At 36.1% G+C, this 13,656-nt stretch overlaps 1 protein-coding gene across 1 annotated transcript; it reads left to right on the forward strand.

Moving 5' to 3' along the window:
* The first annotated feature begins 208 nt into the window (after positions 1-208).
* LOC110786902 (acyl-CoA-binding domain-containing protein 4) lies at positions 209-12,809 on the forward strand. The gene is made up of 18 exons (XM_021991486.2): positions 209-535; positions 1,448-1,518; positions 1,802-1,865; positions 1,951-2,019; positions 5,152-5,346; positions 5,482-5,559; positions 5,676-5,786; positions 5,868-5,934; positions 7,515-7,576; positions 8,130-8,269; positions 8,589-8,715; positions 8,802-8,916; positions 9,080-9,168; positions 10,084-10,167; positions 10,268-10,450; positions 10,647-10,802; positions 11,640-11,699; positions 12,288-12,809. The coding sequence occupies exons 1-18, from the start codon at positions 377-379 to the stop codon at positions 12,471-12,473; spliced, it is 2,016 nt and encodes a 671-aa protein (XP_021847178.2). The 5' UTR covers positions 209-376; the 3' UTR covers positions 12,474-12,809.
* Positions 12,810-13,656: the final 847 nt, after the last annotated feature.

Consider the following 13,656-nt stretch of genomic DNA (forward strand, 5'->3'; position numbering starts at 1 on the left):
TTACACATTTATTTAAAGGTGGACCATATTTCCAATTTTTTTTATTTTTTAAAGTGGGTATGGGGTCCTTATTTCGCTGGTTACCAGCGATGTAGACAACCTCTTATTATTGCCATGTCTCTCTACACGACATCAAACCAATAAAATAAAAATACATTTTTTGTAAGCCGACAAGTTGCATACGGAGTAAAAGGAGAACAACAACTCTCCCTCCCTCGCTAACGATCAAACCCCGTCTGTTATTACCAAACACCCCCTTCTCCTTCTTCTTTCTTTCTTTCTCTCTCCAAAATTTCATATCGTCTCCATCACTACTCTCCTTGAACACATTTTTCAATTTCCACTGTGATCGATCCGCAACCACCGGTGATCGACAATGGCGAGGGCTAGCACTGGCCCCGCTTACCCTGAACGCTTCTACGCCGCTGCTTCTTACGTTGGTTTCGCCGGATCTCCCGATTCCTCCGCCTCTAACGCCGTTGTCTCTAAGTTCAATAATGAAGCCGCTCTTTTACTCTATGCTCTTTATAAACAGGTCACCCTTCTTCTATTTTGATCCTTTCTCTTTTTGCTTTCGTATCACGGAATTTTGGTTTTTTCGGTTGGCATTTTAGTGGATTTTTACCTGCAATTCGATTGATTTTTGAAATGTGTTGGAATTTTGTGTGATTTGATTGAATTGTAATTGGATCTGATTTGTGTTTCTGGAATTCCAGCTCTTGAATTTGTCTGTTGAGATCAATTGTTGTGATTGAATTCTACCACGATCCTGATTTTTGCTGAGTAATTTAGGTTTGACATTGGATTATTCTTGTGATGTAGATCGAAAGCCATACTTTTTTTCAATTGAAATGGAGAAATGAAGTTGCGTGTACTCCTTATTTATTTAGGAGTGGCAGATAGCCGTTGCCTATTGGATTCAGGGTTAAGTGGAAATATCTTGTTATGGCAATGGGTGGAGGGGATTGGCGGTTTCATCGAGTGATGGATTTGAGTGAGATGTTTGATGTGATGAATGTTATAACGCTTAGCTGACGAATTGCACCAGTAGTGACTAATAGTGCTTTCGTACGTGTTTGAAGGTGGACTATCAGCATTGGTTTAATGTGTGGGAGAAATCGGCAGGTTTTGGAAGAAATGAATTGTTCAAACTATCTGGATGAGATGTTTTCTAATCTGGCACTTATCATACATTATGTCTGTATAATAAATACATAAGCATATACGAGTATAAAATAGTTGCAACCATTGACGTAAATATAAAGAGGAGATCGATTAGTTTGTGGATCTTTGGCAAGGTTTTGAGTAATTGTATGTTGTATTTGTAGGCTGATTATGCATTTTAGTAGGGTTTTGGATGTTTTTTCATAGAGTATTTGATTATTGATTAACTTTGCTTTTGTGAGGGTTCATTCATGATTTTAATTAAGATTTGTTCTGCTTACAGGCTACTGTTGGACCATGTAACATTCGGAAACCAAGTTCTTGGAGTCCTATTGAGCTAAGCAAATGGAAAAGGTTTGTCTTAGATGTGATTTATACTAAAGGCTATTGATTTAAATGCGGGTTTGACAATTTAAAATATTAAATCTAGGAAGCCATATAAAAGCCATAGCCCATGGGTCTATCCAAGCTGGTCCTGTTTTCACCCTTGATTTTCACTCGGTTCTTATAACTACCTTGTTTACAGCTGACATATGTTTATTTTTTTTAACTTTGAAAACCATGTATTTGACTTGGATCTGTTAATACATTTTTCTAATGCTCTTTCATCTTGTTCTTTTGTTTTTCATGTAATCAGTTGGAGTGGCCTAGGAAACATGGCGCCTGCAGAAGCCATGCGCCTATTTGTGAAGATTTTAGAGGTCCCAAATTGCATAGATTTGTCTATAATGTAAATTCCAATTCATAGCAAGAACTCAATGTCCTTTATGTGTTATTTATTAATAGGAAGAAGACCCAGGATGGTATTCAAGAGCAGATGTGGAGTCGGACGCAGTTGTTGATGTGCAAATGAATGTGAGTTCCCTAGGCTTTTATAATTTCAATTTGTCGTATGCTGATTTTCTGTATAATAAGCATACCTTGTGCTCTCTCCATTTTGTAAAGTAAAATTTAAACCCATTAGTGTAAAAAAATTATGTAAATCCTGAACATACAAATATAGTTTTTGGAAAATTCTTGTACAAGACAATCTCGTGCCATGATATGGTAAATGTCATCCCATTTTTCAGTTAAAGTCTCCCTCACAATGTGCTTTTTAGTGATATAAAAGTCACTCCTGTTGTACCCTATGAATCACCCCTGTCTTATCCTACACACTTGTCTCATGCAATAACACACTGTGGATTCAAGAAACACAGTATTTTTTTTCCAACTACTCTAATACTCCTATGATGCAAGTTATAATTTATAAATTGTCAAAGTGTTAAAACGAAGACCACTCTAAATCAAAATGAGATGTTGAGGAGGAGTATTAATTTGTGTTCTCCAGACACCAGACTCTCCACCCAACCTCGTTTGTCTTGACTTCACTCTAGTAGTCCATTGATACTGAAACTCTATCTCTTCAAGCATACATGTTTGCGTACTATGTGGATTGAATGGTTGAATTTGGTGGGGTGTTTTGTTTTAGTGGTTATGTTGACTGATGGAAGTAATCTTGTTTGATTCAGAAGTGAAACAAACCTTGTTAACTACTCCCTCCACCCCATTTTGATTGCTCCATGGAACAAAGTTCACTTTATTAAGAATTGGGTGTAGATAATGCACATGAGATAGCAAAGTGGTCCCATGAAGAGAGCGATAGAGAGAGAGCAAGTGGAAAAACTTACCATTTAAGGGTATGATGCAATCTCAAAGGGACATCCCAAAAAGGAAAATGGGGCAAACAAAAAGGGACGGAGGGAGTAAGAGGTTAATAGCTTAGGCCTTGTTCGGTATCATTTTTAGTTTTAAGTTTTCAGTTTTCTTAAAACTGAAAACTAGTTTCTGTTTAATTCTATATGTTTTTAAAACTGGTACAAAACTACCGTTATTAATTTTCATGAAAATTTTAAAAACTACTACAATTTCATGTCTTTTGATTGATAAAAGTAATACTATTTGCAGATTATTTCTTCGACACATGTCATCAAAATCAAAAGAAAAAAGGCATAATATTTTCCCTTTAGTTGTCTCTCTCCTCTGTAACCTTGTAACCTTGTTCCTCCTGTAATCTCCATTCCCCCTGTTCCTTCCCCTCAAGTGCTCATGAACCAAACCATCTCACTTGGCCTCAACTTTAAATCAAACAATTATGATATGTCGAAAAGCCAGTAAGAAATTAAACCTAAACCCTAATAATACCCAATTTTTAACCCTCAAAAAATCCCCAAATTTTGTATCCTACTAAAAAACCCAAATTCTAATCCTCACAAAAAATCTCAATTTGTAATCTTCTATCCACCCAACATTGAATCTCTGTACTCTACTTGCAAATATTATTTCTTGATTTTGGTTCAAAAACGGCAAAACATACGAGTAAGAATCTACTCCGTACATCAATTCCATGGAAAGCAAGATTGCAGAAGCAATAATTAGTGGCAACAACAAGATATACGGTTGTGAACTTGTGATGAGATGATGATGAACTTGATTGGTATGAGAGAGAAAGTTCTAGATTTTCAGGGATTAGAGTGTTGGGTTCATGTTATTTCTGATTTCTAAAATGAAAAATGAAAAACCCAAAACTACAAAAAGTGGTTTGCTTAATTCCGCTTCAGTTTTGCTAATTTCGCTGAAAACTTGTTTTATACAACAGTTTTGCCGAACACTTTTTGGTTTTATTTTTGTTTAAAAAAACGAAAAAACAGAAACATACAATGATGCCGAACGACACCTTAGCAATTAAGTGGAATTTAGTTTGGTTAAAAAAAAAATCCTAATATAAAACCAAAATTGGCTTACAAGGCTTCAAACCATGAACAAGCAATTGAGATGAGTTAATTTCTTGCACTCTTAAGTACATGTGTGATGTTCGCATTCGCAATGTGCTTTAGCTGTTAACTATAAAGCTCATGTCTTCATGCTACACTGCATGTTTGCACAACATCTATAAGCAGTTTTATCCCATATCTGGTCTATGTAGTATTAAAGAAGTACTCCCTCCGTCTCTTTTTGTTTGTTACGTTTGTTATTTTTCACGCGTTTTAACGAATAATTTATTTGCATTGAAATCCCTCAATTTTTTTATTTAAACGAGATGAATTACGTTTATTTATAATGTTTTCACTTTTATCAAAATTCTGATATTGGGAAATGAGAAAAATTTAATGTCCAAATTGAAAAGTGTGAGAGATTAAATGATCCAATGAATTTGATTGGTTAAAATAATGATTGGACACAAATTTTGATAGAATACTAAGTTATTTATGTGATAATATAAAAGGAAATGTAAAGAACATTTTGAAATACCCAAAAAGGAAAACGTAAAAAACAAAAAGAGACGGAGGGAGTACCATTTTTTGTGGATGTCTTTATCAATTATTTGTGTAAGCTAGGGTAGTAGGGTGCCATTTGAAGGTTGGAACTTCAATGAAAATTCCTGGAGATTGATAAAGTCATGAATAAATCAGAAAGCCAACATGTACACAAACCATCATTTCATGGTGTTGTTGGCATCAATATACTGACTGTTTGATGTGACTATATGTATATAGCCATATGTTAAACACCTGAATCAACATCATGCTTAAGTTAACTTTACACTCTAAAGTCTAAACAACAAACAAAGTCCCTTCTTCAGAAATTGCATTTTAGCTGCCTTTTTAGTTATCAGTACCTTGCAACTTGTCTTTAATTCTTGGTGCAAGCTACTATTTAGGCTTGAATATGGCTGCCCTTGTTTTTTTTTGGAAAATGTTTTACCCTCGGAGTGATTGTATATTCACTCAAAATTCTACTTGGTGTGTTTTAGTTCCATAACTTTTTAAGAGCTGAAGAAAGAAAGACGAAACAACTAAGCGTGACGCCCTTTTAAGAAAGACGAAACAACTAAGCGTGACACCCTTTTTTAATTATTCAGTACAATGCTCCATCTGCAATTTGATATTTATTACTTTATACTTCTTCTAGATCCTTATATGTATGTTGTTTCCCCCCTTTGTTTAGCACAATTCAAAGAGTGAGGAAATCGTTGAGAATGGCAATGCTTATCCGGAGACAAAGACAGTTTCCTCCGAAAATGGAGCTGTAGTGGAATCTCAGGATAAGGATGTTGTCTCTGAAGGTCTTGGATCAATTAGTGTCTACGACCAATGGGTTGAACCCCCCGTTTCCGGCCAACGACCTAAACCTCGATATGAGGTATTGGCTTATCACGGTGCTTTTTTTCCATCACTTATTTTACATGCGCTTCCTTCTATTGAGAGGGTTGGATGGTAGGGATCTATCTATTTCTGTTTCGAAACTTGTTGTAAAGGTTGGGTTCTGTACTTGCAGCATGGAGCAGCTGTTATAGGGGAGAAGATGTATGTCTATGGCGGAAATCACAATGGCCGGTATCTTAGTGATCTTCAGGTATCCTTGTTTACAGACCTACAGCGGTTTGCCTTTCTCTTTACTAGGTTCAAATCCTTCTTTTTGTGTAGCCCACTCTTATGTTTTGTATTTTGTTAACTTGATTTCTATTATAGGTTTTAGATCTGAGAGCGTGGACCTGGTCTAGAGTTGAAGTCAAGACAGGGACTGAGACGCCAGAAGAGCAATCTTGTATTCCATCTATCCCCTGCGCAGGTCACACGTTGGTCAGTATCAAAGTTGTTTCCTAAATATGATGTCGCTAAACAGTGCAGAGGAAAGTTGATGTCAGCTGTTGGTTTATGCAGATATCATGGGAAAACAAGCTTCTCTCAGTTGCTGGGCATACTAAGGATCTTTCCGAGACAATCCAAGGTTCTACTTATATTGATTTTTTTGGGATATAAACCCATAATCATCTGCTTCTTTGCATGTTTAAATGCAGTCTTTTGAAAACTGCCTCTAAGGATTGGCTTTTAATAGTTTAAATCATTACACTGAAGGCGGAAACAAAAAGAGGGCCCCCTTCTCTCCCTATATGTCTGGTCTTCTCTAGGGCTGTGCTTATTATCATAGATAGTCAGGCAGTCTGTTTAGTCTACAAGAAGGATTGTGGTGACTACCTTTGTTTTCGGTTGGAATATTGCAGTAAGAGAGAGAATTATCTGAACATTATATGGAAAGATCTTTGGGTATACATGGTGCAGGTAAAGTTAGTTTTTTCGAGTGAGCTGTAATTATGCTCTAGTGCTGTACAGCTGTGAAAGAAAGGCCGAGAAGCTTATCTTCAATTAGAGGGTTGAAATGTTGAATAAACTGATCCGATCAATATTTTCTCTCTGAAGCAAAGCTCTGCTTTGGAAATATATTTTTCATTCCTTTCCAATCATAGCACCAACAAAAATCACAAAGGGAGCAGTCTGCCATACAATTCGGACCTCTTTGTCTTTACTAAAGTGCTATTAGGAATTTTGTCCACAGTTGATAAATGCTTCAACACAGTGGTCCGATTATTCTGTGAGAGATGTCTCCTACTGCATTTGGAATCAGATTGTTTTTCTGTGATCTTCTCCTGCTACCAGAGTAATAGCTTTCACCTGTAGGAAACTTTGCAATGCCAATTAACATGTGGAGAAAGAATTAGATATGGTGCTTTTTTTCTGGTGACTGTCAAAAGACTTACTAGATAAGATAGTGAAATCCCTTAGCTGGCGAGGCTTATGAAAAATGCGGATTCAAAGTCCTTCAGTGCTGTGTTTACTCTTTCACTCTTAACCGAGCTGTTTTTAGGGGAATTGTCTCTGGCTGGAGGAGGGAAATATGGACTTGTTAAATAGAAGAACTAGAGATGTTAAAAAGAAGAACTAGAGATGTTGATTTGGGAGGTGAGGAGCAGAAAATATTCTGCAGGCACGCACATATAGGTCTTGTGTAGGTTTTGCGGTTTGAGTGGATTGGTTGTGTCTGTTGAAATATAACTGACGAAGGCCTTCTTCAGGATAGAAACTCTTCTTTGCTTCACTTCAGGTTCATGCTTCTGTGAAATTCAGTGTTTTCTATTGGTTAGCCCCGTGTTTGCTGATAGATTTTGCAATTATTTCTTGTGACTAATATTTTTATTTTCTTAAAGAAAGTAAAATTAATGTTGACACTGGTTTTCAGTTTTTAGAAGAAATAAATAGATTTTTAACATATACATGCAAATGCTAGTTTCCGCAATTCCCGATCCTTGTCAATTTTTTAAAAGCGAATAGACCTTGTAATGCATTGCCTGTCACTTAACTGTGAAGTTGTGATATATCCATGATAAATGAGCAAGCACCTAACTTCTTGCTTTTCTTATATCAGAACAGAATAATTTTTTAGTAAGCCTTGAAAATTCAATGCTCTAAAATCTAATTATTATTGAGTAATGCACAATTGATTTTTTTTTTTTTTTCCATTTTTATTCACAGTGAGGGTTTTTGATGCGCAAACATCAAGTTGGTCAATCCTGAAGACATACGGAAAGTCACCGGTACATATATTAACACTCTTATTTTGATATCTGGCTGATGAAACTTGGGCCAATAATGTGGTAAATAGGGACATCATGATAGTTTCTTGTTTCATTTACATGGTCTTAATCTTAACATTGGGTCACACATTAGGTCTTACATGGTCTTTTTATCTCTCTTTTTCTCTCTCTCTCTCTCTCTTTTTTTCTTCTTCTTATGGGTGTATTTCAGTCATGCCATCTGACTTATGATCTCTAAGTATCAAATAGCAATGCACTTTGTATGTCATGCTGGGGTCTTTTGGTTGAAGTTTTAAGTGTGTAAAAGTTAGAAGTCTAACTGACTTATTTTAGCTGGTACCCAATTTCATGACGAGTTTTCATATCATTGTTCTCACTTAGTAGTTTGGTACTTTTATTTTCCTTTCAAATTATATTATTGAATGCTGAAAATAGAAGAATCAGAAGGCATTAGAAGGAAATAGTTGAGTATATATGTCTTCTTAAACTTAGTGCTTGATAATATGTGCAGCTTTTTTCTTTTTCTTTTTCTAAGACCATGTATTTGTTGCAGATATCGCGTGGGGGTCATTCTGTTACCGTGGTTGGCTCCACCTTAGTTATCTTTGGTGGTCAAAATGCAAGCAGAACTCTCTTAAATGATCTTCACCTTCTTGACTTGGAAACCATGACATGGGATGAATTTGATGCTTTGTAAGTGGTTGTTTTTAAAAGCAAGCTTATTTTTCGTTAGTTTGTGAATTTGTTCTGATTAATATGATCTGCAAATGATGTTTAAGTCACGGATGAAATGCGTATGTTAAATATTGATCAATATTGGATTTCGACACTGAACTTTTTGAAGACATGACATATCTCTATATTCATCATCTCATTGTACTGGATGCTTTATATGCATTGTACATATATAAACTTCTGTTTAGTACTGTAATATGTTTGGGTCTTTTGGCACAGATTTAGAAATTATGTTGGCTTTTTTACTAGTTTAATACTTTTTGTCATGTTATTGTAGGGGTGCACCTCCTTCTCCAAGGTCTGATCATGCTGCTGCAGTACATGCAGAACGTTACCTCCTTATTTTTGGTGGTGGTTCTCATGCTGCTTGCTTCAATGATTTGCATGTTCTTGATTTGCAAGCAGTAAGTCTTCACTTCTTTGATTGCCAGTGATGTATCATGTTGCATGTTTTTGCTTTGCTGCATCTTTATCCTCTTTGATCTTGTAGATGGAATGGTCGAGACCCACCCAACAGGGCAACATACCAACTCCACGAGCTGGACATGCAGGTGTGACTGTTGGAGAAAATTGGTTTATTGTCGGAGGAGGGGATAATAAGAGTGGTACGTTTTTGTCAATTTTATAGTTCTTTCAGAAGTTCCATATTTAAACATTACTTGCATTCAGCTGACTTTCCTTCCATGGCTTTCTTCTATGTTCAATATGAGAACTACTATATTGACTTCCCCGACAGTTCTTTTAGCATTTTGTTGCTGTATTTGGCAGGTGCCTCTGAGACTGTTGTTCTCAATATGTCGACACTTGTCTGGTCTGTTGTCACTTCAGTCGAAGGACGTGTTTCCCTTGCTAGTGAGGTGAGTTGCTTACTGTACGAGTGAAATCATAACCCTCACTACACTGTCCACTGCACTACTATTTTTTCTTGATTTATAAAAGTACATACCATATTTGTCTCGAGAATTAGTAAGTTCCCTTATTTGTTGCAAGATAGGTGAAGTCTTATGTACAGAGTCTTACTTTTGCATCTTTAGACATGTTGCTTCTACCCATGGAAATTGCTGAGCTTCTTTTGGAAAGGGGGAAAAAAACAAAGTAGTGAGAAAGTTGGTGGATGATCTGATCTCAGATGTAGATGGGAAGGAATTTCGGGTATATCAGGTTTATCTATTAAACAAACTTGGGGTTGACCTTTATACTAATTTAGGACGGTTCTACGGGTTTTGATGGAAACCAGGTTGCTTTTTAACTATAGGTCAAGTAACTTTTTCTTACTGATGATATGACTTTTAGTCCATCTCTGATGTACCCGCTTTATCATAGAATCTGTGATGATCTATTGATGGCATCTCTATTCTATAAGAGAACACCCGAGGTTGACTTTTTTGGTGTCCCCCCTATAAAGTACATATATTACCCCAGTTAATGTTAATATTTATAAATATATACCAAACTTTATTTTAAGGAATATTTAACATTTCTACACTTAAAAGTTAAAAGTGTAAAATTGCAATATTTATACAAATTGTCACCCACGCATAGCATGCATTAAACACTAGTATGACTCTATAGCAACACACCTGACCATTTATGTAGTTGTCCGAATTATAACTCTGTAGCTTGAGATCATTAAGTGCTATAGGTTTTCACTCTATTTTGCACCAATATGATCACTGTCAGGGTTGAGTCATGTGATGGTTCTGTGGGAAACAGCACTTATTCTCATTATTCTTTAAGCAGGGAAACATGTCATACCTTTGCTTCTGTTTCAGGGTGTAAGTTTGGTTGTGGGCTCATACAATGGGGAAGACGTCCTAGTTGCTTTTGGAGGTTATAATGGTCGATACAACAATGAGGTCAGTATGTTCCTCCACTGTTTTAGTGTCTCATTTTGTAACTCGATGAATATGTATCTTTCTATGTACAACTTATCTTGATATCTTATGTTTCTGTCAGGTCCATGTTCTCAAACCTAGCCACAAATCCAGCTTGCAGTCCAAGATAATAGAAACACCTGTACCTGACAGTGTCTCTGCTGTGCATAATGCCACAAATGCCACTAGAGATTTGGAATCTGAACTTGATGCAGGACAAGATGGAAAAATTAGGGAAATTGTAGTGGACAATATTGACGGGGAGGTAATTTTCTGGGACTACCCTCCCCCTCTAATTTCAAGGGTCCAATATTCCTTAAAAGCTATTTCATGCAGCAACTCCCAGTGACTATTTGCTGAATTTTGTACTTTCCTATAGAAATAGTAGCCAAGTCATTCTGTTCGATTATCTGCTGTCTTAGATCTCAACATACCTTTTGCTGCTTCTGCATATTGTGCAGAAAATCAAAAACAAGGAAGGTGGAGAGCGTTCTATAACAGCTCTTAAGAAAGAAAATCAAGAGCTGGAATCTGAACTAAGTAGGGAAAAATCGCAGAGTCAACAGTTGAAGCAAGAGTTAGCAGAAGCTGAAAATCGAAATGGCGACCTTGTAAAGGTCATTGTTTCTCCATTATCATTTTACATATATTTGTCTTTTGTTGCTCATTTATATCCTCTCTTTTAAGAATGATTGTGCAGATTGTTGTTACTCTTTGACAGAGGTAAGCTTCATGGAGAAGTTATGCCGATAATTTTGTTTTATGTCAAATTATACTGATGAATAAAGATAATGAAACAGGAGAGGATTGTAATCAGAAAAAAAAAGTGTTATAGTTGTTACTGTTTCTAGAGAGCTGGATATATTAGTGTCATGCTGATCCAGGTGTTTTGGTAGGTGGAGCTTGTTAATCAGTTCTACTTGTTGGTGGACCAATGGAGAAAGGCTCTTAATTTTATTTTCTCCCTTTCATAAAGGAAGAAGAGTAAGCTTTTGAGTAATTTAATCATGTGCTTTAGTAATTGGTAGTGCGACCTCCTGGTTTATTGTAGCTCAGTGGTCGGCTAGTGTTCTCTATCTTCTGTTTCCACCAGCTCCGAATTTTTGTATCGGGGAGTTCCAGTTTTTAATTGGGATTTGTTTTCTCTGTACAGTTTGAGTGTAGAAAACGGTAGAGATCTTAAGCTAGCAGCCTGTCCAAATGAAGATGGCCAGACAAAAAGAACTCTTACTTCTCAATATAGATTTTTTTTTCCCGTATATAAGAAGCTTTTGTTTTTGGTTCTTGGTATAAGATTCAAAAGCCATGTCATGGTAATTGTGTACAGGAACCTAATTTATTGGCACCTCGTGCAGTAAATCTTCAAGACCTTTTTAAATTTCTAGCATGATACTTCAGACATGGGTTCACTCTATGTTTTATTTCATTTTTTAATTGAAAACCTTGTGCTGCAGGAGCTCCAATCTGTACGCGGTCAGCTTGCTGCAGAGCAGTCTAGGTGTTTTAAGCTTGAGGTATGTAATACCAGACTTGTTTTGGTTCATTGTACCATTGTTCCGCTTGAATTAATATCTTTGCAGTTTTGTATGTTCTGGAACATTTTTTTCACACCTCCGTCTTGGATATAGATATGTTTAAACCATGTTTAGATAGATACCCATCTCTTGTCGATGGCTGACTGAAAAACACAGGAAAAAGCTTTGGATATCTGATTTTGTGCCCTTTTCCTGTTATTTTCCCATTGTTTTTATTAGAACATTTCTAGACGAAAATAGGGGAAACTAATGTAACCTTAAAAATACACTATAGATTTTCCAATCCACTGAACCCAGTGACTCGGTGAGGTTGATAAGACGTTGCATTGTAAACTAGTGATTAGGTCAAATTAGCTCGTTGTGGTGTTTTGACAATTTTCTGATCAATACAAAATTTATAATCAGCTGACACCTTGGGATACTTGAATATGTAAGACAATATAAAAGGTTTCGTGTTTGCTCTTATCGGTGTCCTTGAACATAATTACCGAGATTCACGTAGAACTTGAACATAATAACAACTTTTATGATAATAAACTTGATTACTGATCATAACTGAATTGTCAGGTTGATGTTGCTGAGTTGCGGCAAAAGCTACAAACAATGGAGCAACTGGAGAAGGAACTAGAACTCCTACGTAGACAGAAGGCAGCCTCTGAACAAGCAGCCCTCAGTGCAAAGCAGAAGCAGGGTTCTGGTGGTGTATGGGGTTGGCTTGCAGGGGCCCCCAATCAAAGAGAAGATGATGCCTGATGATTCAAAGTATGGAATCTTGCTAGTTTTGTCTGTGATTGATTTCATTTCATTACTCAGTGAAATTCAGTTTTGCCTTATGTACCAGTTTTTTTTATTTTTTGGTCCCAGGATAACAATTAAAATATTTTTTTTCCTAGTCTAAAATTGAAGGTTCAGGGAATGCAAATTGGAAAACCCTGTATACAATAGTCACATAGTCGTTTCCGGCTCACCATGCTTGTAGTAATAGTAGTATGTATTGTAAAACAGGTGTAAAGACTACACTGAGAACTGAGAGGGTTTTCTAATCTGTCTTTGTTTGGAATTTTTTCGCTAATTATAATTTTTTTGGTACCACAGTGTGTTCTTGTCATTTCCAAATGCTATGGCTAAATTTCTGAGACATAAATTGATTCTTCATAAACTCTTGAGATTAATAGATCTTCCTATAATCTGATCTACCTCACTTATCTCCCTATCTGTGAAAGTTTGATGTTCGTTATAATATATGTTCTTAATTTAGAGGTCTAATGTTCATAATGTGATTGAGTAGTATGTTCATTTTTTTTTTTTTTTTTTTTTTTTTAAAGTATGTTCATATAAAAAAAAGTTGAATAGATGTGAACAAGAAATATCCTGGTTTATCGTAGCTCAGTGGTGTGTGAAAATGCAGCCACAGACAGTAATGAGGATATGATTGTTTTTGTGGAGTTGGAGTTAGAGTTAGGGCGATCAAAACAGGGTAAACAGTTTGGGGAGGTAAACTACACCAGTTGTTGCAACTCACAAGCTGGACTTTCCATAAATTTCTATATAAAAATTTATACGTTGACTGACAGAAGTATTAAGAAAGAAGAGTTGAGAAGAGGGAGTAATAAACAAAGAGGGTGGGAAAGTCTTGTAATTAAAGTAGGTTAGGGAGTTTAGTGTAGTAGTGGCCCCATAGGAAATTAAGATATCTCAAATAATTTGTGACTGGGTAGAAAATTAACCAGAAATAGAAATGATAACTCTAAATAAATACGGTTGCAAGTGGTGTATATAACCCCTAAAAAAATACGGAGGGAGTATGTTCACCATTTTGCTAAACCTTGCATTTTGTTGGTGGTGGCGATCCGCAACGGGTGATGGCAAGTAACGTATTTCAGATGCTAAATTTTATAAATGAAAGGATATTTTGGTATTTACTACCTTAAAAATA

Source organism: Spinacia oleracea, chromosome 4, assembly GCF_020520425.1.
Source record: "Spinacia oleracea cultivar Varoflay chromosome 4, BTI_SOV_V1, whole genome shotgun sequence".
NCBI classification, from domain to species: Eukaryota; Viridiplantae; Streptophyta; class Magnoliopsida; order Caryophyllales; family Amaranthaceae; genus Spinacia; species Spinacia oleracea.

Bases quoted from the DNA above. Each gene is read 5' to 3' on its own strand.
- LOC110786902 (XM_021991486.2), top strand. From the start codon at position 377: ATGGCGAGGGCTAGCACTGGCCCCGCTTACCCTGAACGCTTCTACGCC. The intron at 10,451-10,646 runs GTAATTTTCTGG...CATATTGTGCAG, and splicing joins TGGACAATATTGACGGGGAG to AAAATCAAAAACAAGGAAGG. The intron at 11,700-12,287 runs GTATGTAATACC...CTGAATTGTCAG, and splicing joins CTAGGTGTTTTAAGCTTGAG to GTTGATGTTGCTGAGTTGCG.